The sequence below is a fragment of the Gigantopelta aegis genome, chromosome 8, assembly GCF_016097555.1.
Source record: "Gigantopelta aegis isolate Gae_Host chromosome 8, Gae_host_genome, whole genome shotgun sequence".
In the NCBI taxonomy this organism is placed as follows: Eukaryota; Metazoa; Mollusca; class Gastropoda; order Neomphalida; family Peltospiridae; genus Gigantopelta; species Gigantopelta aegis.
In genome coordinates this window covers 65,512,556-65,539,152 of record NC_054706.1, presented here as the reverse complement: position 1 = coordinate 65,539,152, position 26,597 = coordinate 65,512,556, and the positions used below count along the sequence as shown (strand labels likewise).

The 26,597-nt window shown below is 39.0% G+C and overlaps 3 protein-coding genes across 3 annotated transcripts; 1 reads left to right on the top strand and 2 right to left on the bottom strand.

The window, feature by feature from the left end:
- Window positions 1-5,104: 5,104 nt before the first annotated feature.
- On the bottom strand, window positions 5,105-8,389 carry LOC121378292. The gene is made up of 2 exons (XM_041506394.1): window positions 6,797-8,389; window positions 5,105-6,688 (listed from the first exon to the last, which is right to left on the bottom strand). The coding sequence occupies exons 1-2, from the start codon at window positions 8,157-8,159 to the stop codon at window positions 5,331-5,333; spliced, it is 2,721 nt and encodes a 906-aa protein (XP_041362328.1). The 5' UTR covers window positions 8,160-8,389; the 3' UTR covers window positions 5,105-5,330.
- Window positions 8,390-15,448: 7,059 nt separating this feature from the next.
- Window positions 15,449-18,327, top strand: LOC121380062. Its single transcript, XM_041508803.1, has 2 exons — window positions 15,449-15,946; window positions 17,329-18,327. The coding sequence occupies exons 1-2, from the start codon at window positions 15,875-15,877 to the stop codon at window positions 17,734-17,736; spliced, it is 480 nt and encodes a 159-aa protein (XP_041364737.1). The 5' UTR covers window positions 15,449-15,874; the 3' UTR covers window positions 17,737-18,327.
- Window positions 18,328-21,733: 3,406 nt separating this feature from the next.
- LOC121380210 lies at window positions 21,734-24,940 on the bottom strand. Its single transcript, XM_041509025.1, has 2 exons — window positions 24,718-24,940; window positions 21,734-22,911 (listed from the first exon to the last, which is right to left on the bottom strand). Exons 1-2 carry the CDS (start codon window positions 24,922-24,924, stop codon window positions 22,561-22,563), a joined length of 558 nt encoding a protein of 185 aa, XP_041364959.1. The 5' UTR covers window positions 24,925-24,940; the 3' UTR covers window positions 21,734-22,560.
- Window positions 24,941-26,597: the final 1,657 nt, after the last annotated feature.

Below are 26,597 nucleotides of genomic sequence, written 5' to 3'. Positions count from 1 at the left end.
GGACGTAGTTTGGTTTTAACCTCGGTTACTGGAGAAAATATGGTTGTCCGGTTACATAAGGTTTTCTTGTGTTCGAAGTTTGTGACGGGACCAGTCGTTATGGGTGTTGTGAAGGACTTGCCTGTTGAAAACATAGGAGTTTTGTTGGGAAATGATTTGACTAGTCAGTGTTGTCAGCCGAAATGTGACCAACTGTTAATTAAAGACAGCACTTTACCAATAGAAGAGTGTGAGGTTGATGAGATTAAATATCCTGCGTGTGTAATGACTAGGGATATGGCCAGTAAGTTAGCACGAGACCCAGAGGATAGTTGTGATTTGTCTGATACGTGTGTGAGCCATGAAATTGGAATGGATGAGGTTATCAGTAATTTGGTAGATAAGTCAACTGACGAATTAAATGTGGTGGAACCTGTTGTTCTCCCGCAGAGGGGAATTGAACCAGTTGTCTTTGATAGAGGGGATTTACCTTGTAATAGACAAGAGTTAATTCTAGAGCAGGGGGCTGATCCAAAATTGTTGGCAGTTCGCACTACATTGTTAACTGAGAGAGTATTAATAAATAAGAGAGTTAGAGATCGGAGGTTGCCGGCAACCGAACTAGCTAGGACGCAACTGAGCCAGGCTCAGAACAAAATAAAATCAGAGTTTGATAGGAAGGCTAGGAAGCAACTGAGCCATGCTCAGAGCAAAATAAAATCAGTGTTTGATAGGAAGACTAGGAGTCGGGAATTTAAACCAGGGGATAAAGTGCTGCTGTACCTTCCCGTTAAACGGGGTTCTGTGCAGAACAGGTATTTCGGGCCCTATGTTGTGCACAAACGGGTTAATGAGACAGGGTATATGATAAACACTCCTGATAGGGTTAGGAAAAGTAGGTATTGTCACATCAATTTGCTAAAAGGTTATTTTGACAGACTGCCGATAGTTCCAGAGAGACCGGTCCAAATTGAGAGACACTCAATTCCTGTGATGACGTCAAGACTGCAGAGGTCAAGTTGGCCAACGGCCAGATTCTAGCAGACTTGAGCCCCCAGCGAGCAAAGTTGACTACGTTGAAACAAGACAATGTTTCCATTTGTCAGAACCTTCCAACGGTTACCAACACCTTAAGCCAAGATGTGCGTTTGGAACCCAACGCTACACCGATTCGACAGCATGCCTATCGGAGAAAACCTGGAAAACGTGCGACGCTGAAAAAGAAGGAAACGAAGTTCCATTGGTCAGGTGAATGCGAGAAGTCATTCAACCGTCTCAAGCAGAGGCGCTACTCGTCTCCCGTGATGGCAGTACCAGACTACCGAGTGCCTTTCAAGCTAGCTGTGGGTGCCAGTGACGTGGGTGCTGGAGCTGTGCTGGAGCTGTGCTGTTCCAAGAAGACGAAGACGGACTGGACCATCCTATGAAAGCCTCCAACCAGAGAGTTTTGAGATGGAGTCTTCCTCTGCAAGAATACCCAATTACCATTGGACATATCAAGGGCACATCCAATGTAATCGCCGATGCCCTGTCCCGAAGTTGAACGTTATGATAATGTGTTGACATTCTTTATTTCTGTTTTGTTTATATATATTTTATTTGTATACCAGGGACTCAGAGACTCAGTGTGATTACTGGTAGTCACCTTATTATTACATGTGTTATAAATGCCCGTATGCGTCGGGTAACGCACCTTTTTATTTTAATGTAGTATATTTCCCTATTCCTAGAGTAGAGGAAATATCCTTTTTGAGGTGGGGGTGTGTGACGGTACATGCTTTAAATTTGTTTTCGCCTGTGGCGATTTTAATTGTGTTAGAGGGCCGTGTGCAGTTTAATGCCCGTAGCCCAGGTGGGCAACTTGTTACGTAATACTTCGCGCGATCGGACATTCCAATATGCACTTAGTCCAGCTGTGGAGGCCATGTGGTGAGTAGTTACGTAATACCTCTGCGAGTGCGGTTTTTACAACCGTGATTTGGCGACGTTGGCGTCAGTAAGTCTGACGATCAGAGAGAAATATACCGACTCTAGTAGAGTTGGAATATGAGATGATACGTGAGGTACCGCCTTGTATCCCCAGACAAAATCCTGATTTATAATAAATAGCTAGTGTTTTAGAGATATCGAGGAGAACGAATTAGGAAGGCTCCAGGGGATCACGGACGTCGTCCACTGAACGAAATATATTAGTTCAGACGGGACTTTGGTAATTATATATTTTCTGCTCTGTGTATAACCTTGATGTGATTGATGTGACTTTAAATATTTTAATACTGTATTATACCAATATTCTTTAGACAGTGTCTTCGGTCATCTGACGAAGTAAATCGTAGACTTTTTGTTCTAACATTATACGAGTATTTGGTAATATAAAGCTTAGCCAGTCATCCTAGACGACCTAGGTACACTGTAGGTTATTGTCTTTATTGTGATCGGTACCAGTATTAATTCTGTGTTACAAGGTTACTGAATGAGTAGTTAGGGGTAATATTAAATTAACCCGTTAGGAATAGAGCTGTAATTCCTTTATTAATTAAGTTCCCCAAGAAGCGTTCCTAAATTATCACACGTTACTGAACGAGTAGTAAGGGTTAATTAAAAATTAACCAGTTAGGAATGGTGTTGTAATTCCTTTATTAATTAACTTCTCCTGTAAGCGTTTCTCAATTATCACACGTGTGGGTGTGGTGTAACGGTGAAGTGATTCGCATATTGTGTAACTAGACACCTAGAGATTAACTAATTAAGTGATCAGTTCTGGGTTGTTATTATTGCTGTTATTAATTTACTACTACGGCTGTACATTTGTCAGCGTAGGATAATACAGATTCCAAAGTGTATTGTGTTTTGTTGTGTTTCTAGTGAGCTAAACGTGCTATAAATATATATACTTTATATAAGATCGTATCTCTGATCATACCTAGAGACGAGCCATACTAGGGTTTAACAGCCTGTTACAGAGAGATCTAATAGATATACAGTTAGGAGAGAGATTTTGATAATCGTGTTTTATTCAGTTACGGGAATTATAGAATCCCCGTGACAGGCGGGGATGAAGTGCTTCCATCTCTGGTCAGCGACGATGGTTATGACACTCCGGTAGTCGTTGCCGAAAAGGGCCTTGACGATCCTGTGGATGGTGTGGCTATCCATCTCTCTAACCAGGACCGCTTGTCGGTAGACTCCTTCTCGGCGCCGAGTTAGTACCAACCCCGTCTTGCCGGCTGTAGATTTGATGGTGTGTAGCTCGTAAGCGCTTCCATCAGGCAGTTGTTTTAACTCTGGTTTCACTAGTCCGCCCATCAGTGATGCCGGATCCGAGGTGTCCCCCTCCACGAACTTCAGGAAGCCGGACCTGATTTTCCCGATCTGAACTTTCTAGACGGCTTCCGAGTCGGAGGGGGACGGTGCGGGTGTTGGAGGAGGCCGGGCCTTGTCAGGTTGGTCGCTCGGCTGAGCGACGGCCTTCCTCTTTCCAATGGCGGCTGATCGGGCCGGTGGCTTGACGACTGGCAGTACCGGGATACCTGGCCAGTTCTGTCTGTCCCTCTCGGTGGTCGATGGTTCCGGCGTAGCTGGTTTCCTCGACTCAGGCTGGGCTGATTTGATGATGATGATAACTAGTTTAACGTGCCCATATACCACTAGGGTTTCGAACACGCCCATCCCGAGTCCGACCTCCTATAAGATCGGTGGTCTGACTCGGGGGGGGGGGGGGGGGGGGGGGGGGGTTGGGTTGAAAATGGGCAGAATTTTGAAAATAGCAATTAGTAAAAACGTTAATAGAATAAATAAAAAAATAAAAAGGTTACAAGCCAAAAATAAAAAAGAATTGACTGCTCGGCCGAATATTTATATAATTTGGAGCATTTTAGAAGGACAGTCCAAAATTAAATAAGAGAAAGAAGAGGATCGGACTATTTAATAATATTAAAAAAAAGCAATTTCAACATAAAATTTTGAACGCAGATCTAAAAGTTTAAAGTCCGATCGATATGTCCACGCGTGTGGCCTCGTTAAGACCGTTTGGGTGCACAGCTTAAAGGGACGAGATGGGTTGCATCCCGTCAAGAAAACCCCTAGATTCACAGTCGATAGACGTTGAAGGTGTAGTGCTGTGCTGAAATACAGATCTTGAGAAGCTGGATCCGTCTGAACGAGAGAGTATCAGACTAGGGTATAGTCCAGTCGTGATGGGTTGGTATAGTGGTGCGGACGGGCCCTACTCCGGAGGATACAAGATGGTATCACTATTAATCAAGGTAAAGTCTAGAAAAAGAGTAGATGGGGCCGACCCCGCTTCCTATTTCTTCCAGTGCTGCTAGGACAGGCTCGGACATGTTGAGACTAAACGCGAACAACCGTGGCGTTCTGCAGAATGGCCGTCATACGAGTCACGTAAAAACAAGTCGACAGTCAAACGGAGAAATGACGTGGAGGCAAGGAATCTCGCAAAAAAAGAATCCAACCTGGTGGTGCAGGCTGTCGAAACGAGAAGCGTTCCAGCGTTCAATCAGTTCCAATGGCCGCATACATCTCAGTAGAAAACTTCGTTTCGCTGACAAAAACAACGAAATGAAGGACCCCCAAGTCGAGCACACGAAAGCACTAGTTCATCAAGATTAACTTTGGCTACACGTGCAAGCACTTTGGTAGTGCTTGCACTTGTAGCCAAAGTTAATCTTGATGAACTAGTGCCAGGGATGAACATATTTTATAAATAGGGGAAGCTTGGGAGAGTTGGGCCACTTTTCACATTTTAACATATTGCAATCTTCCTATTCATGGCCGATAATTGCTTAATGTGATTATGACATGTACAGATATTAAAATACATATATGTACTAGCTGGTTCCGTATGCAGGCCAACCTGTAGAAGGTGAAGGTGATTTTCAAAAGGTGTCATTTTGGCCCAACTCTCCCTGGGGGTGGTGAGAGTTGGGCCATGTTCAAGGAGAGTTGGGCCACAAAAGGGAGACTTGGGACAGAAAATGTACAGAATAAAACAACTATCCAGTGAAGGAAAATGGTCTCAATTTATTTCCAAACTTATAAAATGACCCTTTAAACAGCATGTAACTAGAAAAGTATCGTTCAGATCCCAAACAGAAGCTTAAAAAACAATATTGAGAATCATAGTCAATCCCATGACTACGAGTAGGTACAATTGGTCCAGTAGCACTCCACTAGGACGAATCAACTTAAATCGGTAAAATATTCAAGTTCAATAATGTTTTAATGATGTCACTGATAGCTTGGTTAGAAAAGTACTTTCAGTGTAACAATCGGAGAAAAATAATACTGATGATGTGAAATTCACAGAAAGTGGTGGTAGGTTTATTGATGTTTTAATAAAGGGATGAGTGGAAATCCCATAGTGTGAAGTCACAAGGAAATGAAAATTTTCCTGCTCGACGAGCTGTGCCACCAAGCTGTTTAGGCGCAGGAAGCTTCTTGATGATGTCATTCTTAGGAAATGATGCATTATCATTGTTGTTGATGCAAAATGTAGGTGTCGTCTGCTGACGACTGAATTCTCGTTTAAGGAAAACCCCTTCACACTCATCCCCATCAATGACATCAATCCGTGCTATATAATGCACAATACGTGATTTGGCAGACTCAAATTTTACAACTGCAAAATCACCTTCAATAATTTCACAATCTAGGTCATCAACATCGCTATCACCACTTTCTGTGAATTTCACATCATCAGAACCACTTTCCTCTGATGAAGTTGATGGAGTTTGGCATTTTTTTGCTTTACTTTTAAACAACTTCTTTCTTGCTTTGGGTTTGACTGGTTGTTTGGCCTTCCGTTTGTTAGTTTGACTGGCAGCTAGTGCCTCAGCTATACTATTGCGTACTGGGGTATTGGTTAAAATTTTTGTATCCCCTCTTTTGCGACCTCTGTTGGTGACTTTTCGTGGCCCAGCTTTTGGCAGTGGAACAATATCAGCAGGTGATACATAAGTGTTACTTGGCCCTGGTTGGGAAGCTGGTGTTCCTAGGGAACTTGGACCTGGTTTGGCAGCTGGTGGTTCTGTAGTACTTGGACCTGGCTGGACAACTAGTGGTTCTGTAGTACGTGGACCTGGCTGGGCAGCTGGTGGTTCTGTAGTATGTGGACCTGGCTGGACAGCTGGTGGTTCTGTAGTACTTGGACCTGGCTGGACAGCTGGTGGTTCTGTAGTACGTGGACCTGGCTGGGCAGCTGGTGGTTCTGTAGTATGTGGACCTGGCTGGACAGCTGGTGGTTCTGTAGTACTTGGACCTGGCTGGACAGCTGGTGGTTCTGTAGTACGTGGACCTGGCTGGACAGCTGGTGGTTCTGTAGTACGTGGACCTGGCTGGACAGCTGGTGGTTCTGTAGTACTTGAACCTGGCTGGACAGCTGGTGGTTCTGTAGTACTTGAACCTGGCTGGACAGCTGGTGGTTCTGTAGTAGTTGGACCTGGCTGGACAACTAGTGGTTCTGTAGTACGTGGACCTGGCTGGACAGCTGGTGGTTCTGTAGTACTTGAACCTGGCTGGACAGCTGGTGGTTCTGTAGTACTTGAACCTGGCTGGACAGCTGGTGGTTCTGTAGTACTTGAACCTGGCTGGACAGCTGGTGGTTCTGTAGTAGTTGGACCTGGCTGGACAACTAGTGGTTCTGTAGTACGTGGACCTGGCTGGACAGCTGGTGGTTCTGTAGTACTTGAACCTGGCTGGACAGCTGGTGGTTCTGTAGTACTTGAACCTGGCTGGACAACTAGTGGTTCTGTAGTACGTGGACCTGGCTGGACAGCTGGTGGTTCTGTAGTACTTGAACCTGCCTTGGGGGTTTCAGTGGTTTGTTCAGAAGGAACTAGCAGTTCAACATTTCCCTCTAATTCCTCTGGAAGATCTCTATTAGTTATTGTGGCTGGCGCAAAGTCGGTTTCACTGAACACATCCCAGTTGTAGGGGTAAATTCCTGTACTTTGAAACGCAGAAATAATGTTTTTGGCAGTAAGACCATGCAACTGAGCATGTGAAGTGAATTCAGGGATTTCATAGATCGTAATTGTTTTTCCTGGATTTGAACGCATCCAATTTTCAACAGCTCGAGCATATGCCGTCTTGAAAGGTTTAAAACAGCTCACATCCAGAGGTTGTAACTTGTGACTAGTGTGTGGTGGTATTGTTAATAATATTACACCATTTTCTTTAGCCAAGTCGATGACTGCAAGAGAGATATGAGTCTCGTGATTATCTAAGATCAGCAAAACTTTCTTCTCCTTGCTGCATCTTGTATGGCGTATGAAATGTTTCAGATAACCCAAGAATAGCTCTTCATTGATCCATCCACTTGGATTTGCACCTCCAATACACCCGGGGGTACCATTTTTGGTGAAATAATCTCGGACGTTTTTCCGTGGGAAAATAAGCATTGGTGGAACGACGCTACCTGCCGCGTTAATGGTGTACACGGCGGTGACAAGTTGCCCCTTTTCTGCAGAGGTGATTGACCCCACTTGTTTAACTCCTTGTTTAGCCACAATGTTTTCAGGCGGCGAAACTGTAGTACACCCCGTCTCGTCGCAGTTGTAGATATCATGACATTCAAATTTGTGCAGGTCCATAACTTGTCCGAGGTTATCATAAAATTTGCCAACGTTATAACGATTGAAGGCACTTGCCCTGGCGAGAGATGTTGCCTCTGGTGTTCGGATTGCAAGATGATTTCTTTCTTTAAATGATATCCAAAAGTGTTCACCAGTCATTCCATTTTCTTTCCACGAATTAGGCACCGTCACATTGTTTCTCATAGCATATTCAAAAATCAGTGAGCGACATTTATTCCTACTAAGTCCGTGAAATTGTTCCGCTAAAGTCTTGATATGTGTCGCCAAGTCATCTTCCATCACTGCAGAAAAAATCATGTTTGTCAGTCGACATTTTTCATAGCCAAAAGCTTCATTTCGTTCATCATGCTGTCCAGTTTGTGCATTACACTTATCCATGTATCTCGTGAGGGTCATTCTTGCAATATTAAAGTCATTAGCAGCTGCACGGATGCTACTTCCTCCCTTTACTTGTTCACTTGCTCTATGTAGAACGTCCTCTGGTGCCCCTCTATTGGATATTCTTTTATATTTTCGTGGCATCTGAAAAAAAATACTGACATCACTAAAGCAAACTTGAAGAAACATTTCAGTATAATATGCAGTACTTTGATCTAGGCCCACAATAATTCTCCCACACACTATCTGTTAATAATAATCCTTAACAGCATGTAGTCAAATTAATAAGCTTTAGAGAAAGGATTATTCATCAAATGTAAATAATGGGAGAGTTGGGACACCATGCGGGGAGAGTTGGGCCATTGCCCAACCCTCCCACCCTGGACTGTCCCAACTCTCCCAAGTCTCACCATTTTTAATTTCAACCAAATTTTCATCTTGGGCGGTGATCACATGGATTTCAAAACTGCCTTGATGGAAGAAGACTGTCACAGCTATCACGCAGAATACACTAGAACAGTGTTCTATATACTGTTTAAGAGATATAAAAATGCTTACCTTGGAGTAAAAATTGTGTCTTTTGTGCGAAAAATGTATTTTTGTCCACAATATATGGACAAGAGCCTGGAAATTCAAGTCCCTTATATCAATAGAAAGATAATGCTTAGTGCTTCAAATAGATGGCAGCACCTGTCTCAAACAACGAGCTATGACAATGATATTAGGGGTGGCTCAACTCTCCCTGTGGCCCAACTCTCCCAAGCTTCCCCTAATTATCTGGCGGCCGCTACTTAATTATCTGGCGGCCGCCACTTAATTGTCACGTGACAAGAAAGACAACTCCATACCACAACCATTACATCGTGGTAGAAATTCAAGGCGAATTTACATTTGTTGGGTACTCGGAGGTGGTTCCCCGGCCATGTTTCATTTAAGTGAATATATTTTGGCACATTCCCATCAAATACAGGTAACTTTAGTGTTAAAGAATCTACGGCATATGTGTAGAAATAGTTATAATATACGGTCGTGTAACAAATGTAGACTGCAGACTGTAGGGCCCGTGCTTATAAAACTTGAAGTTGAAGTCTAGACTTTAATCTAATGCTATTTGAATGACTTTGTCATGGCAACGCCATTCAAATAGCATTACGTTAAGGCCATGAGAATGAAAGTTATAGATTTGCGTCCACCGCCCGCATGCCGTGAAAGGTACCGCTGAAAATTTACATTATTTGCACAAAAAAGGCACTTAATGATCATCACACAAATTCAAGTTTCAAATCGTCAATAGTATCGTCAATAGTGGTAATGTCTACAAGAATTGCCGAACTCTGGATGTGTGGAACGATGTGATTGGTCCTTCTGTTTCAGCACATCCAATAGACCAATGGAAAACTTCGACTCTCGCAGGTCCACCTTCAAACATGTCAAAGACCTCATTTGGACTTTAATCTACTATGGAAATAATAGATCAATAAAAAATAATGAATAATGAAAAAAAGCCTCATGTGTTTTTAAAATTGTTCGGACGCACATCTATAACTTTCATTCTTTTGGCCTAAAGTCTGGACTTTATTAAAGTATAGACTTTAAGTTTTATAAGCATGGGCCAAAAACAAGAAAAGAAAACAATTATTTACACTCTGCAGTCTCTGGCCCAGAGACGTATTTGAGTACTTGGCGCCCCCAGTCCACTAATATTTTTAAACGTGGCGGGGGTGGGGTGGAAGGAGTGGGCGGCTGGATCTGGCATCAAGAATAGATTCTATTACTTAGTGGGGAAAGTGGAATTCCGTGCAGCTTGCAAAAAGAAAAAATTTCCGCCCCCTTTAATTTGCGACCCTTGGCCTGGTCCTAGTCGGCCTGTACACTAATGCGGCTCTGCTCTGAAATTTTTGTCTCTCTAATGTTTGTGGATTCTGGTTCCATAGGGCATATATATGAAGAATCAGCTTGATTAAATATTGTCACCCTTGGGCAATTTTTCTAATTTGCATAAATCCAAAATGGCCGCCTTCCAATCTTTTAACTTACAATTTTTTCATATCTTTACTTTTAGATTGAATTTAAGTTTGATCTAAAATGCTGTTTTGTTGGTATTAGCAATTAAAAACCTAACAATACAACTTTATTTGCATAAATCCAAGATGGCCGTCACTTAACAACAATTGAAGATTTCTATTCTCACCATGTCTCCACTTCTAGAGGGAGTTTTAGGTCAGTGTAAATATTATTTTATTGTTTTTCATTATGCTAAACATAACAAAACAACTATAATTATATTTTGATGAATACCTCATTTGCATAAATCAAACCTTTTAACATGCCAATTTCCCATATCTTGACTTTCAGATGTAATTTCTGATTAGTCTAAAATGCTATTTGTTTGTTTATAAACATTATAAACTCAATACAACAAATTTTGTTACAATTTGACAAATCTTACATTTGCATAATTCAAGATGGGGTCCATCAAACCTTTCAAATACAGTTTTGTCATATCTACTTCTATAGATTGTATTTGACTAACTTGTCACTGTATTACTGCCTGAAACATGGAAAGAAACAAATTCAACCATGTTTGTATGCTGTGTCCAGACAAAAGAACAGTATAGCACTAAGTCTGAAACAAGACAAATCTGGTGGCAAAGGGGACAAAGAAAAGAGATCAAGACCAAAGCTTAATTCCTTGCCACCCACAACCAAGGCAATTCTTGAAAATGTCAAATGAATGCATCTACAGGCTGTTAATTGTGTGGAAATGCTTTGGGTCTAGACCTCTCGCTAGATTCATTGCAGCATGGATGTGTTTGTGATAACAGATCAGTCTTTGTTGCCCAAAGTTACATATGAATATATGTCTCTTGCACCAAAAAAAGATTCTAAAACTGAATTGATGCTGTGTCAACAAGATGCGGATTTGTAAGTGGCAAGCTGCCTTGCCCTGTATTGTGGTGATTGTCATGCTGAGGACTCAATACAAGGTACTAAACTGACAAAATTTGATATGGTATCTGATGTACATTACTTGTAATTATGCGTAATAATGCAAACCAAATTACATTGTAGTTATAAAAATTGCTTTTCCCTAATGAAACAATAATTTAAAATATAAAGTAATCATCTATGAATGGTCAGGAATTCATTTCCTAAACTGTGTTTTAAAAACAAGTATTTAATATCTACTTAGTCAAATACATTGAATCTACAAAAGTAGATCTTGTATTATGTCATCTTGTATTATGCACATGAAGGATTTGTCAAATTATAACTAAAGTTAACTTTATTATTCTTATAAAAATTAAAATGACATTTTAGACATCAGTAATTTTATCTAAAAGTGGAGATATAGGCTAGAGAAAATGGTATGTTAAAAGGTTGGTGGGCCACCATCTTGGATTTATGCAAATGAACAATTAACTTGTAACTAAATTTGTTTAATTAGGTTTATTATACTAAATTATTTTTAAAAACCCCCAATTGAAATAGCATTTTAGATTTTTTTATTAGTAATAAAAAAATCCATCTAGAGGGGGAAATGTAGTGAGAATAGAATCTTTAATTTTAAAATAGTGGCCATCTTGGATTTATGGAAATGAATGGAGTGTCAAATGGCAACTAAAATGATCTTATGTGGTTTTTACGTGTTTAAAGATATTTAAATTGAAGTGAAATTGAAGGGTGTGTCAAATTAAAACTAATTTTGTTGTTTTTCGCTATTAAACCCATTTTTTCACAAATAAATTGCACTTTACTTACATTTTATTATTTAGAATACACATTTCCATTCACCTGAAGTTCTTTTTGGTAATCCTGGTAATCCTGATGTTTGTAAAACCACGAAATGCATTTTTTGTATTTCTTAACAACAGGCATGCACTCGAGAAAAAAACGTTAAGCAAGCGAGGTCCAATCTATTTTTAGAGCGAATCTTCCTGTGTAAACGTCACAGACGTTGGTATACCACGTGACGGTTCGCGCAATCAACATCCGATTTGTTGTCATTTGCTTGTTGTTCATTTGTGAGATTTTTCTTCACAGTTAGTGAAAATTTTCAGTAACAATAAAGTTCAGACAAGTAAGTGTCTCAATACAAAACGTTACAAACCCTTAAAACCAATAATTTTGCTAAGTCTTACGATATCTGGAGAAGGGATACAACCAGGACAGAACAGTTGGAACATGTCCAGGAGAGGTGAAAAGAACGCACCCCAAGTCTGTGCGCACTCTGTGAAATTTGTCGTGATGTAGGCATTGTTGTGCTTCGAACGACATCTACCGGTGACATCAGAATACTAACTTTCAAAATTATTTCAAGCAATTGGGACATGGGGATTCCCATGGTATTTATCGATATAAAACCTGCTTTTTCACTCCATTTGATAAAAACGTGATCTAAGTGTGTTACAGGTTTGTAGATAAACCAAATTATAATTTATTTTCGCTAGATGGAACTAGGGTGTGCGGCTTTAAGCAATAATGTGCATTATATATCGTTGAATATGCATACCAGGCCAAATGCCTTAAATGTCACTTCCTTTAAAGGAAAGAAATGTGTTGTGTTTTTAAACAACACACAACAGTCAGTCAGTAGGTATATTATATTCAACTTGGGAACACACAACAGTCAGTCAGTAGGTAGATTGTATTTAACTTGGGAAAGATGTTTAAAATCTGTTAAGGGGGATAAGGACGACCAGCTGTAACAACATATTATATTTGGCAGGGGGAAATTGATTAGATTAGATTAGATATGTTTTAAACGTCCTCACATACCTCTATGGTTTCGAGCACGCCTATCCCCAGTCCGGCCTCCGATATAATCGGTGGTCTGACTCGGGGCAGGAAAAACCTAACTATAATAAAAAAAATGAAATTTTAAACTGGAGGTCAAAAAGAGTAAATATATTATGTCGACATTAATAATTTTGAATGCGTTCCCAAAAGAAATACAGAAATCCCTACTCTACACCTATATAATTATTTAAAATTAACGCAAATTTAGATGGGGAAGTCTAAAAGTAAAAATACCAAATTTTTAATTTATTTAAAAAAAATAAAAAAATAAAAAAATATTTGGTCCCCAGAGGCAAGGGAAAGGGTAGAGGGGTAAGCAGGGAAATTGATGAACCATTACTGCATTAGCCAAATACATTTACTATGTCCATGACTAAACGAGTCACGGATGAATTTGCAATGCCACTGATGGTCTGTGATTGGCCCCACTCTCCTTCAAACATTCTCAAAATTCTTTTTTTTTTAAATTCCCAATTTTGGACTTTTATCAGATGAACTTTTAATTTTTTGAGAAGGATATCTTGATTTTTAAAACTCATGCCATAAGATCATTATCAAAACATCTTTTGAACACTTTCTTATGCAGAGCTATGGTTTCATGTCATACACCAATAATTCATACATGTACATTAAAATGCTTGGATGGTACAGTATGTTTTATTGAAACAAGGTCATTGCGATTTAATAAACATACAGTTAAAGGTGCATTGTCTGTTTTTCTATTTTTAAATATCTTTTACTAATGAAAAAAACAAGCAAAACTTCAGTTTTAATAAACTTGTGTGTCTGTTCTATCAACAGATATCGTCCACTGTTAACACACAATGCTCAGATTTTTATGCCATTTTCTCTTTGTAAATAGCAGACCACTTTTGCCATTTAACGTAGAGAAAATGTTGTCGAGATTTGAGAGTTGGATATTGGCAGTGAATAATATTCGTTGATAGAAAACAACACACGATTAATTTTTATTAAAACTGCAGTTTTGCTTGTATTTTGCAATTTAGTAAAACATACCGGTAATAAAAGATAGGAAAATAGACACTGTCACTTTAATAAACATTCATTTACAAACAGTTAAATTTGTCTGACTTTAAACATTTTTTATTTCAGTTTTGCGAGCTGGAGTGGTTCTGCTCACTTTGAACACAATCAAACCAAGGTTATCTGTGCAGTGTAAGTTTTAAGTCAAGAGTGTGATATAAGTATGCCATGCCTGAGACTTTCTAAGTCAATGGAATGAATGAATCAATGAAATGTTTTATGACACCTCCGAACAAACGGAAAAATGTTATATCAGGTGTCAGTGGAAAAATTTGCCAAATTATCCATGAAATGTTAATAGTTGGAGAAACCCATTGCAGGGATTAAGCTACCATGTAATTTGGGGCCGGTGACCGGCCCTATTCCCCTAAACTGGATTCCCAATTAGGAATAGAGCTTTTTCCCAATTAAGATTTGCCGATTTCCCAATTACACTTTGACAGTTTCCCCAATCGGCTCAGACAGAGGTTTCTCCATCAGGGGGTCCGGCATGTCCTGGTTTGTGAAATTGGAAAACAAGGCTAGTCCCACTTGGAGACCGGAAGATAGGTGGTCAACACTTGATTTCTCAGGCTATAGTCAACTCTTTTTTTTTTTTTCGAAACTAGTACCATTCGGATCCTTGGTTATTGGCGATTCATCGTTACTAACATAATTAACACAATATTAATACTGAAAAAAAAATATTGAAATAAAACCGGGGGCGAGTGAGGCAAAATTTGTGTCTGTTTCACATAAAATGTTTTATCAAGCAGCCACCTGTCTTCAAATGTCACCTTTATTTTCTCCCCAATCAGCTAATTTGGAAGGGGCGGGATGTAGCCCAGTGGTAAAATGTTCGCTTGATGCGCGGTCGGTCTAGGATCGATCCCCGTTGGTGGGCCCATTGGGCTATTTCTTGTTCCAGCCAGTGCACCACGACTGGTATATCAAAGGCCATGGTATGTGCTATCCTGTCTGTGGGATGGTGCATATAAAAGATCCCTTGCTGCTAATCGAAAGAGTAGCCCATGAAGTGGCGACAGCGGGTTTCCTCTTTTAATATCTGTGTGGTCCTTAACCATATGTCCGACGCCATATAACCATAACCGCACACACACACACAAACACACATAAACACACAAACGCATATATAAATACATATATGTTTAGTTATTGCAAAATTAATGAGGATATCTTTCCAAAGGGATGCATACGTCGTCTTTAAATAACTGATTTGTATACTTGGCACCCCATAAGGTAGTACTAAACTAAATAACTTCCGCCTGGGTCAAAGTTGGAGGTGCACCCAACTTTTGATAGAGAAGTGAACACCACAAGTCCTGTGATTGGTTATAAATGTGAGTGTGTTGGTTGTAAAAAATAATAGTTTCATCTGGGTAAAAAAATATGCAATTTTATTTCATCTAGTACCAATGTGTCAAGTAGCCTTGTGCTTGAAACATGTATGGGGTACCTGTAAAGAAAAGTACTCGAATTTTGTGTGGAACTATGGTAGTCATAGACGCTACCCGTTATCTCAGAAACGAGCAGCTTGACCCCAATTTTTTTCTGATTCACTTTAAGTGTGCGGAGTGGTAGTATTTATATCCATGGTGTTTATGTTGATTGATACGCTGCAGGTAGGAGTTTTAGCCACATATGTTACTATTGTCGTCTATGGGATTTGATTTGGTAGTATACACCCATAAGTGATAGACCTCAAATAGACAGCTGTCAGAGAAATACACTGTGAACAACCTCAGGGCAGGGTAACATGAAATTGGGGCAAGGTAGCCAAAAACGTGACTGGCGCATTACATTATATTTATTGTTAGCTAGAACACTGACTTTTTAATTGTCTTTATTAAATCAATGTTTATGGTCAAGATCAGTCCACGTTTCATCTGTGTATCATGTGTCAGTCCATCCATCTGTCTATTAATAAAATGTCACATTTCTCAAAGACGTTTGGTTTAACTAGCACCATATTGACTGAGAGTTAGAGCTCAGGTTTGAAGACTATCCTGCTTTCTCTACTATATTATTTTTACTGTGATTTATAAATTTTACATTCCAGAATGTCTCTGCAGACTTTCCTGAGAAGCAGGGGAATCCCACCTGAAACTGTTAATAAAATGGAAGCAGATAAGGTGCGTATGAGGAAGAATCTAAGGCCTAATAGCAGTGTTCGAGATTAAAAATTTTGGCCAGTATCCCAGTTGGATACTAACATTTCAAAATCTGGTATTCCACCTGAGAATTTAGTATTATATTGTATCCCGGTGGGATACTGGGTTCTTGAAGTCTGGTATCCAAAATTAAATTCTGGTATCCCCGGGATATCGGGATACCGTTAATCTTGAACACTGGCCTAAGCCTACGATGTAATACCATGTTGGCAACCAAATACACAGGCAACCATCATTTATTATTCTTCTGCCTTGTCAACCGTTTAAGATGCCATGCATTCGAGTATTCAGAGGGTAAACTACAAAGGAGATTATCATCCAACTCAAATTAGCATTAAAATTTCAAAACATAGAGGAATGTACAGTAAAGAAACTAATACATAATCTACCCATAAATCTTTGTTGTAGATTCGAAGGTATCATCAAATTTGCTAAAACAAAATAAAAATAATTGAACCTGAAATAATGGTAATTGACTAAGTAACATTGTTAATAAACCAAATGGTAAATTCTTAGATTTTTCCTAATAAAATAAAAAATTCTTGAGTAATAATTACAATATTTAAGAAAGAGGATCCCATATTATTTTAAAGTTATATCCTATTTCTCTTATCACAACAATATCAAATATCTTAGAAAAAAAATTCATTATTCCGTTATCTTCATACTTTACTGAATAGAAACTTATTTTTGATAATCAGTATTGTTTTATACCTGCAGGAGCGGGATGCAGCTCAAGCGGTAGCGTGTCCGCCTGTGAAACGGTCGATTGTTGGATCAATCTTTTTCAATGCACTCATTTGCAGTTTGGGCTATTTTCCGTTCCAACCTGTGGTCCACAACTGGTTCATCAAAGGCCGTGACATGTGCTGTTCTGTCTGTGGGAAAGTGCATATAAAAGACCCCTTGCTGCTTAGAAAAAGTAGCCTATGTGGCAGCAGCAAGTTTCCTCTAAAAAAATATCACAATGACCATATGTTTGATGTCCAATAGTCGATGATTAAAAAGCATTTAATGTGCTCTAGTGGCGTCATTAAAACAAAAAGCTTTATTTATTTTGTCTTAAACCTAAGCACTGCAATAGTAGATGTAAATAATTCGCCCATTTGTTACTGTTTTTGTTTTACTGGTTTGTTATGCAATAATATACTTCTAAAAAGTATGCAATATACTTCTAAATAAAACATTGTGTAATTTCATTTGAGATATTTGGAGTCAAATGAACATCTTGTTCTTCTTCTTGAGAGCTTTCTTAATTCCTGCGATTACAAAAATTACCTCTCGCAAACCAGATGAATGATTTTTAGCAATGTTAAAATGGTACATTATTTCTTTTTTTTCAGATTGACATAGATGTAATCATTGAAATGAGTGATTTGGATCTCCAGGAATACCTTCCTAGCAAGGGTGACAGGGTAGCTCTCCAGGCTTTTGTCAATAGACAGCAATCTGAAAGTGAAAACGACAAGAGGAAATTATCCCTGATTGAAAACCTAAGAAGTCACATGAAGTTAGCATCCAAGTCGAAATACCCATCAGATTCGGATGATGAGAAAAGCACAGTATCCAACCTGAAGAAACACAAGAAATTGCCTTTCTTCTCCAATTTTCGGAACAATAAAAGTATTAGTGCAAAGCAAGCAGCAATTGCTTCAAAAAATGACCGATCGTTGGTAGTTGGATTTTCTATCTGTGACCCTACTAAAAACAGTGACTCAAAGTACCACCAAGTTCGAGCACCCATGGGGTGAGGCATCAGACATCCCAGTGTTAAGAAACATACAAAGAAAGAGGAGCTAATAGAAATAATTTATCCTTTGTTTTTTACAGATGGAAAGAACTGCTATGGCACTGTCAGTGAATTTGTCTTTGACATATCCAGTGATGTACATGGGACGCAGCTGATGCATACAAGCGAATCAGTGGAAGACATTATCAACAGGCTACATGTGAAACACCTCAGGTGTTATCTTTTGGGTAAAAAAAAGAACTTTGACAATTCTGACAGTGATGAAAATCTACCTGAAATGATTAAATGTGGTGACAGGAAGAGAAAAAGTGTTGGTTCAACCATGACACCAGTATCCGAAAACTTTGTGGCAACTGAATCCATTGCAAACACTGTGGACAGCGTTCAAGTCTTACAGTATTCAACATCAAATGACATGGAAGCTTCTGCAGTTGAACCACATGAGGAATTAGCACATGATGATCAAATGGTCCAGAGTGAATTGATCCTTGTCAAGCATGATGATTCAGTGGATGGAGCACTGCAGTATGATGGCTCTCATGATATGATCGCTCCTGGATTATTTACACTGGCAATAGACCAAAGAGATCTAATGAACCTCGATTACAGTGTTCCATGGGCATGTGCTGATTTGCCCCTTTATGAATTCAAAGCACAGAAAGAGACCCAAGCAAACCAGACAACCTGACACGTTGAAATCAAAATGTTAAAGGATGACGGAACACCAGAGTACTGAGGAATGGAGGCTCCCTGCGAGATGCTCTTGCACTGGGACACCTTGATCTGCATGACATAGAAGGTAACACATATCCGGTTTCAGTTGTTCGCGCTGATATGACAGAGGTACAATGGAAGGCTGTCGTTTAGAACTTTCCAAAGAGTTATGCCAAGATTATGTTTCACTGAAAGAAGAAGTCTATCCATTGATCAAAAGGCTGTCGCAAATCCTTTTATGCAGCAGGAACATCTTTGGTACATGCAATGTTTCTGATTTGCTCGAGTCCTTTCTGAAGTTTGTGCACGAGATGGACAAGACCATTCTTCAAGCTGCTTTGAAGGACTTTGCATTTGTAGATGAGGATGACCTTCTTGATATAATGGAACAGCATGGAGCTAAAAAGCTGATACATGCAGACAATGTTGAACGCATGTATGTGAAATAGCTCACAAAGAACTCGTGCAAACACCAATATTTATTGCTGACTGCTTCTATAAGGTGCTTCACAGCACTAGTCTAGCCCAGGAGGATTTATTTTAAAATTTCTCTACTGCAAGCTGTATCCAACTCCAAGAAAAGTGCTGAAATCACTCATGTTCCCAGAACAGATGAGCCAAGATGAAACGGTGCTGAGTTCACATATAAAGAAACTTGTACGTAAAATGGATGACCCAGAGTACTTGGGACTCTTCCTTAGATTCTGCACTGGATCTGATATCCTGACCAGCAAGGCTATACATATCCGGTTCACCTCAGATTTCATTTCGGCCAATGTGCGCTGTCATCATCACACACATTTGGATGCGTTTTAGGAATTCCAAAGAGTTCTGCACAAGATCCATATGTTTTACTGAAAGCCGATTTCCTTGCATTGCTCAAGAACAGATATTGGCAGATGGACATTGTTTAATGTCCAAGACTGCTCTGCTTTTTTTTACAGATTTGCTAAAACATATTTAAGTTCTTTTTGAAAGTGTTGTAATAGATCAATTTACCAATGCCAGGTGGATGCTGATTTTAGTTTGCCAGAAGTGCACAGGCAATTTAACAGAAACTTACTGTCGGAGAAATACTATTTTTTTTATTCGAGAACTGTTAAATAGTTTACCAGGTAGGGGTAATTTTAATATTGCCAAGTACATGTTGAGTTTTAATTGCCAGGGCAAGTGGACATTTTAAAATTGCCATGAGCATTATGTATTTCAGTTCGTCATTTTATAGTTTGTCTATTTTATTTTGAGTGGATGTTCAGTGCTGTCCTCATAAAGGTACTCAATACACCAACAAAGTAACAGATTTGTTGCATCGATTAACCAGTGACATTTAATATCTTAACCTTGAAGACAGCAAGGGCTTTTTTTTTAATCTGCCAGCAGGTTTCATTTTAGCCTAGTTGGTCAATATTCAGTTATATTTATCAGTTCACATGGACATTGTAATGTTGCTAATAACATGTTTTACTTTGCCAGCAGTGTGCTCGTGTTAATAATTTTCAAATCCATGTTCGGGTTAGTTTACTAGGCACATGTATGTGAAGATATTTTAATATTTAACAGATCTATACATACTGTATAACATTTAACATATGTTCAAATCTTTTATAAATATGTCTAAGCAAATTCTACACGAACTAAACATTTTCCAGTCATATATCCCAGTAATGTCCACATTGGGAGCACTGTACCAGTTATCAAACGATAGTACATTTTGAAAATTTTCAAGTGCAAACATGAATAAAAAAATTTCTGATCTTGATTTTTTACCCTAAAATATTGACTGTCTTTCTTGGAACATTTATAATAAAGTGCCTAATTCAGTGTATACACTTGTATTTCTTTTCTTAAAGTTAATACCCAGGCAGTTCATGATTAACTGGTAGTGGCCTTTGATCAACTGACCTAAAAACAAAAAAGGTTCTTATAGCCCCATCGGTAACGAATTCCGCGTGTGGTTACAGTTTGCAACTTGTACTGAATACTGTGAATATCTACCATATTTCACTAGAGAACCTATCATCCCGTAGCTTTTGTGAAAATTACACTGAAGGGTGTGCTAAACCCAATGTGTGTGTATGGAAATCATGCAGTTCCATGGCACCTCTCAATTTTGTCATTTTTAAAAGGCTGGAGAACCAACTTTGTAGGATAATACTTGGAATCAATGTTGATTTAAACAGTTTCCATATTTCATATTAAACAAGATTGTGAAGATTAAAGAAGATAACCAGGGCAGAACATATTTGATAGACAAAAAATAATAGTTTTGGGTAATATTCAGCACCTTTGGCCGATTTCACCAGCTAATTTCAAGCTAACCACATCTAACTGCTTAGACCGAGTCTTCTTAAATATAATTTTATTTTAGGCATGATTTCTGTTTCATCAACTGTGGTGAATGCTCTTTTTATTCGAAAACATTAGCAATGATAGTGTTTGCGCTGATTTTGCTAATTGAATCAGTTTGAAAATGCTCTATCATTGTATAGCCAGGATTCTTAAAAATGTCTATTCTTCTTGTTTCAACATCTACCATAAGTTAATTTGACATGTGTATGTCACCCACATCTGCATCCTCTATGGTATTTGTCACAAGTGATCTTAACAGAGAACTTAGACGTGGGTAGAAGTTACATGATTAATTCATCATGTTTAGACCACACTTTAAGAGACTTAGACTTTTGATGAAATTAATTCAACAGTTAGACCTGCTTTAACATCATTTTTGACCCGTTTTAAACGTTGTACTTGGTGAAATTGGCCTCTGGTGTCTTAGGGTCCTGTATGTTCTAATCATACATTCTGTTTAACACTGATTAGTTCATTCAAAGGGATTGGACATAATTAAAATCCAAATGTATCTATGAATATGTACTTTCTTAGTGGCACCAATCCACGATGTATGTCAAGTGAAGAGTCGAAAGAAAGAAATGTTTTATTTAACGACGCACTCAACACATTTTATTTACGGTTATATGGCGTTATAAGGACCACACAGAGGTTGAGAGGAAACCCGCTGTCGCCACTACATGGGCTACTCTTTCCAGTTAGCAGCAAGGGATCTTTTATTTGCGCTTCCCACAGGCAGGATAGCACAAACCATGGCCTTTGTTGAACCAGTTATGGATCACTGGTCGGTGCAAGTGGTTTACACCTACCCATTGAGCCTTGCGGAGCACTCACTCAGGGTTTGGAGTCGGTATCTGGATTAAAAATCCCATGCCTCGACTGGGATCCGAACCCAGTACCTACCAGCCTGTAGACCGATGGCCTAACCACGACGCCACCGAGGCCGGTGTGAAGAGTCGATAAATATGATTTTACGTGGATAATTTGAATTTTCAGATATTTCAGAATCATTAAGAAAGCTCATCCGATGCTTCTTCAATTTCTGCGAGAAAGAAAACGTCTGAGTAAAGAGCACCAAATGACTATTCCATATGTCCACAGGAATACGTATTTGATAAAATATACTGTTTACTAAACGCTAACAGAATGGTAACAGTGGTATACAGTAGCAATTAAAAAAAACCCAGACAAGAGTTTCAATTTACATCTGCACCAATGAACATTTAATATGATCAGAAGGTGATGTCACATCAGAGACCTTTCGGTTAAACACTAATAAAAAATATATTCCATTACATCTAAATATGCATGTTTTAATTCCATACTGCGCAAACCAGATCACATTTTGTGAGAGTATCGACCAGACAATAGCTATACACACCAACATAACTAATATTAATACCATTCAATAAATTGATGAATATAGGGTGTATATGTCAAAAAGAAAAGTGTATTAATACGAGCGTCCTCTTTTCAAACAATCTGTATGTTGATTAATTTGTTTAATAATCAACGTAGTGTTTGAGATCATAGACATCATCAATGATGCCCGTTCGTGTCCTTCATTTATAGTATCTCTATGACTAACAATAAGAATGAATGTATCCTGTGATCACGTGTCTGAGCATGCCTGGTGCAACTCCAATACATATGTGTCTTCCAAGAGATTACTATGCCACCAATACTGCCTTAAAGGTACATACAGTGACTGTATGTCCTGTGGTCGTCTGGTAAATGTTTAAATACTATAACTAACTTTAAACTACATAAGCAGAGTAGCGTCATCAAACAAATCACGCAGAACTAGCGGTTTCAGTGTAAGGTACAAATCTACTCCTTCTTGTGCGTTTGTTGGTGGTTCAAGTCCATATTGCAACATGTACATTAACAGTAGTTCAAACATTTCCTGATCACAAGTAAATTCATCTCGGAATAAGCAATCCGTTCTGCAAATATCGACGTCTGTTTGGTTCACTGCTCTCATGTAGTTTCTGACCGAAAACACCTCGGGCATTGAATATAATACCATAGGTCTTCCATGTGGAACGTTTTCATTTTTGCTAGGACGAATTCGATGGCTGTTCCAGACTGTCACAATGCGGTCTAAGTCGTTCTGAAAGTATACATTATTTTGGTTAGAATAACAAAATGCAGTATGGTTAAAGGAAGGGACAATTAAGGCATTTGGCCTGATATGCATATTAAACGATATATAATGCACATTATTGCTTAATATCAACAAGTATAATCGTATAGTTAATTAATAAAATGGTTAAATGTGACGGCTATTATATATATAACGGGCGCAGCCATTTTGTACCATACCAGTGAATACGCCCTCTGACGAGCCTGTGGTTACGTAATACTTAGCGTGTCACGTCAGGAAGTAGTCTTAGAACTGAAGAAACAAAACGTACCTGATTTTTGCGGATGCATCGCAATGTTCTGTAATAATATCTATCCCAGTAAGCCAGCAATAAGTATATATTATTTTTCAACACAAAATAAACCATCATAGTCAAAGTGTCGAAATAACTGTATTATGTTTTGTCACTACATTAACCTATGTACCGAATTGATAATCGGAGTGTTTTCTTAGTTAATTGGGGTTTTTTTCCCCCGTGGCCTGTAGTACCCGTAGTTCCTGATTGGCAGGTGTATATTTTGGATGGTCACCAGCCAGTCAAGTTGTCTAGTCACAAACAAATACGAGCACGTTTCATAAAGATCACAGGGTATTGTGGGGTAGCCGCGCGGCCACCCCTAAAATGATAATGGACATTATCAGCCGTCCTGCTTTATTACTGTAAATAATTCTGTAAAACCCTTGATTAAGTAGACTTTCCCATCTAAAATCACAAAACTGACCAATTACGTAGTCCCAAAGAAAAGAAAATTATCGTGAGTGGTAGTTTTTACTCCAACGTACCCTACCAATAGGCCTAATAATATGCATTTTTCTTGGGATTTTTTTAGAGAGAAAAATACTATAACCCCATTTCGTTTTATTAATGCAAATTGAAATATATTTACTTAAATAGTTTATTATATTATCAAATCATTTATGTTATTTTACAAGTCAGGTTGATAAAGCGAAGCGCCTAGTCGTAAATGACTGCCTTTGTTTACACTTTGCATACTGGAGTTGGATGGAGCTGACGTCACTTCGCCCCAAGCTAGAATTCCTGACGCACCGGAAACAAAAGAAAATGGCTGCCCCCAGTTAGAAGGAATAATCACGGTTTTTTTTTTTTATTAACTGTAAAATTACGCGTTTTTCATTTCTTAAAGTGTCTGTATGTGTTGGTCGTCCGGGTTTGCATCTTTCCCACACACCAGGTTCATATTTGAGTTGACCCTCCCTTTAATACTAGCATTTGTGTGTGTTTAAAATAACACGGAGTTATCATTTTGCATTCGTTGAGGCAAACTTATTTTTTAAAGTGGAGGGTTCATATCCCCTCCAAGCATCCTACTACGACGGCATTTTTTTAGTTTACACGTTAGAGGCCATCCAAATATTACGTAACGCTCGGGTGTGTGTGTGTGGGTGGGTGGGGTCTAATTTTAACAAAAATAGCTTTACGCGCCGTTATAGTCAGCAGTACAAAGCGTTACAGTGGGCGGGGGTCTACTTTTGACAAGAATAGCGTTGCGTAATATTTGAACGGCCCCTTATATTAAGTTGAGTTGACTTGTCTGGAATTGGAATTGGCATAATACCTACTATAACGTTGTGCAAAGTTTCCATAGAACGGGTATCAAACGAGCAATATTGCTCAAATCACAGTTTCAAAAGTCAGTTCTATTTGACCTCCATGCAAACCCGAACCCCCACAGCAGGATAATTCGTAGGGTAACCCATATGATGGCAAAGCGACCTTAATTGCAATTATGTTATATGCAACAGTTATCTTACCTGCACCAAGTTGGAGAAACAGAACTGGATCAGATTTGTATCAGTGGCATCACCAATGAAATCACCTTGGTCTTTCAAAGCTCTGAGAGTGTCCATCCAGAACTGAGCACACTCCTTTCTCAAAATACACCAAAAGCTTTCTATTCTCTGGTTGTGCATGCTTGCTCCATAGAGGAAACTGTCTTGTCCTGATAACAATGTCTGCATTCGTGCTAAGTGACCATTTTCAGTCCCCATGTCTCCGCGCACCAGTTGTGGACAACAGCAAGCTCGCCTACAGCTTCCATATAGTAGCCAGCAATCAACCTGGGATTGCTACTTGTATGAAACACATTCAACCATATGATATACCTTGAAAATCCATCAATGCACCCATTGATACACAAACCGTATGGCTTAAGTTTATCGTATGAATCCACGTGCCAAAGGTAATTGGGACCCTTAGCAAAATACTGTCTCCTTTTCAGTCGACCTTTTTTTCTCAATTTGATACCTTCTGGATCAAGAATTTGCAATATGGTATAGACCATCTTTCTTGAAACAACCATCCCAGCCTGCAGGTACTTGAGATGCATCCATCGGTAACCATGCTGATTCCCAGAACCACGGATTTCTTCATTAATGTAAAGAGCAACATCTAATATGTCAGTGTAATACCTGCGTCGAAACAAATTTTGTCGACTCAACGAGCGTTTAAGCGTCCTCATGCTAATCACAATGCGGTGGTTGACTGCTAGTGCACCGAGAATTTCCATGTAACTTAATCCAGTGTGGAAATACAGAGCAGTCGCAACGTCACAATCCATATTTAAGCACATGTTATGCCGTAGCTTCTTTTACACCAAATTTACTCGCCAGATAAATAAGTAGCGGCCGCCAGATAATTATTTTATAAAATATATTCATCCCTGGCACCAACGGGCTTCCGTAATGTCCAGTGTGCAGAATGATGATTATTTTTGTGTGGAAAAAAAAGTGTGCATTTGGAAATAGCTGAGATAGATGCTGTAAAATATAGTAGGGTGCGAGAAAATAAAGAGGGGTACGCGCAGAAAAAAAAAGGGCGGGCGGCAGAATGTGAAAGGAGAGCGGCAAAATGTAAAAGCGGGGCCGCCCCACTTATATGGAGCAGCGAGAACACTGAATTATTATACTAATAATGTAGATGATCATAACAGTCTTAATACTACAAAGGCCAAGTTAAAAAAAAGAGAAAAAAGTTTGATTCCAGCTACATATCCCCCCCCCCCCCTCCCCCCGGCAAAAAACGGTACGGTTGTGTGATTACGGTATTTGCTGAATATTATTAGGCTAGGATGACATTAAAAGAACATTATAATTTGTTTATTAAAAAAACAACCCACCAAAAAGAGTTTAATATGAAATCTGACAAAGGCAGGGCTTGAAATAAGGAAGTAAAATATTAGGGCCTACCCTTTTCTTTTCTTTTAAATATCGGGGCAAAAGAAGTATATCTAGCTAAACAATAGAATAGGGCCTGCTAGAAATAGGAATAATGGTGTGTGAAAAGTTAGGACCTCTAAGATGCCAGCATGTTTTTTGTTTTAATTTTGATAATTAACCACGTATTGAAATATGGTGAAAGAAACATTGGCTTTGGGTGCGCTGTCCAAAATCACCTTGCCCTGGATGTTTTTGTTTTGTTTATTCTACCACTTATCAGGTTTAATATGGTTGCAAAACTGTTTTCTTCTTGTTTATAACTGCAAATATAACCACACCGTCCCCAATCTCACCCATGGCTGGGTCATTCTACAGAAAGCGTCACTTTTCAAAATAGGCCTACAAATTCAAGATAAAACAATTAAAAGATATCCAATCCAATATTTATTTACATGCTCATATACCACGAAGGTTTC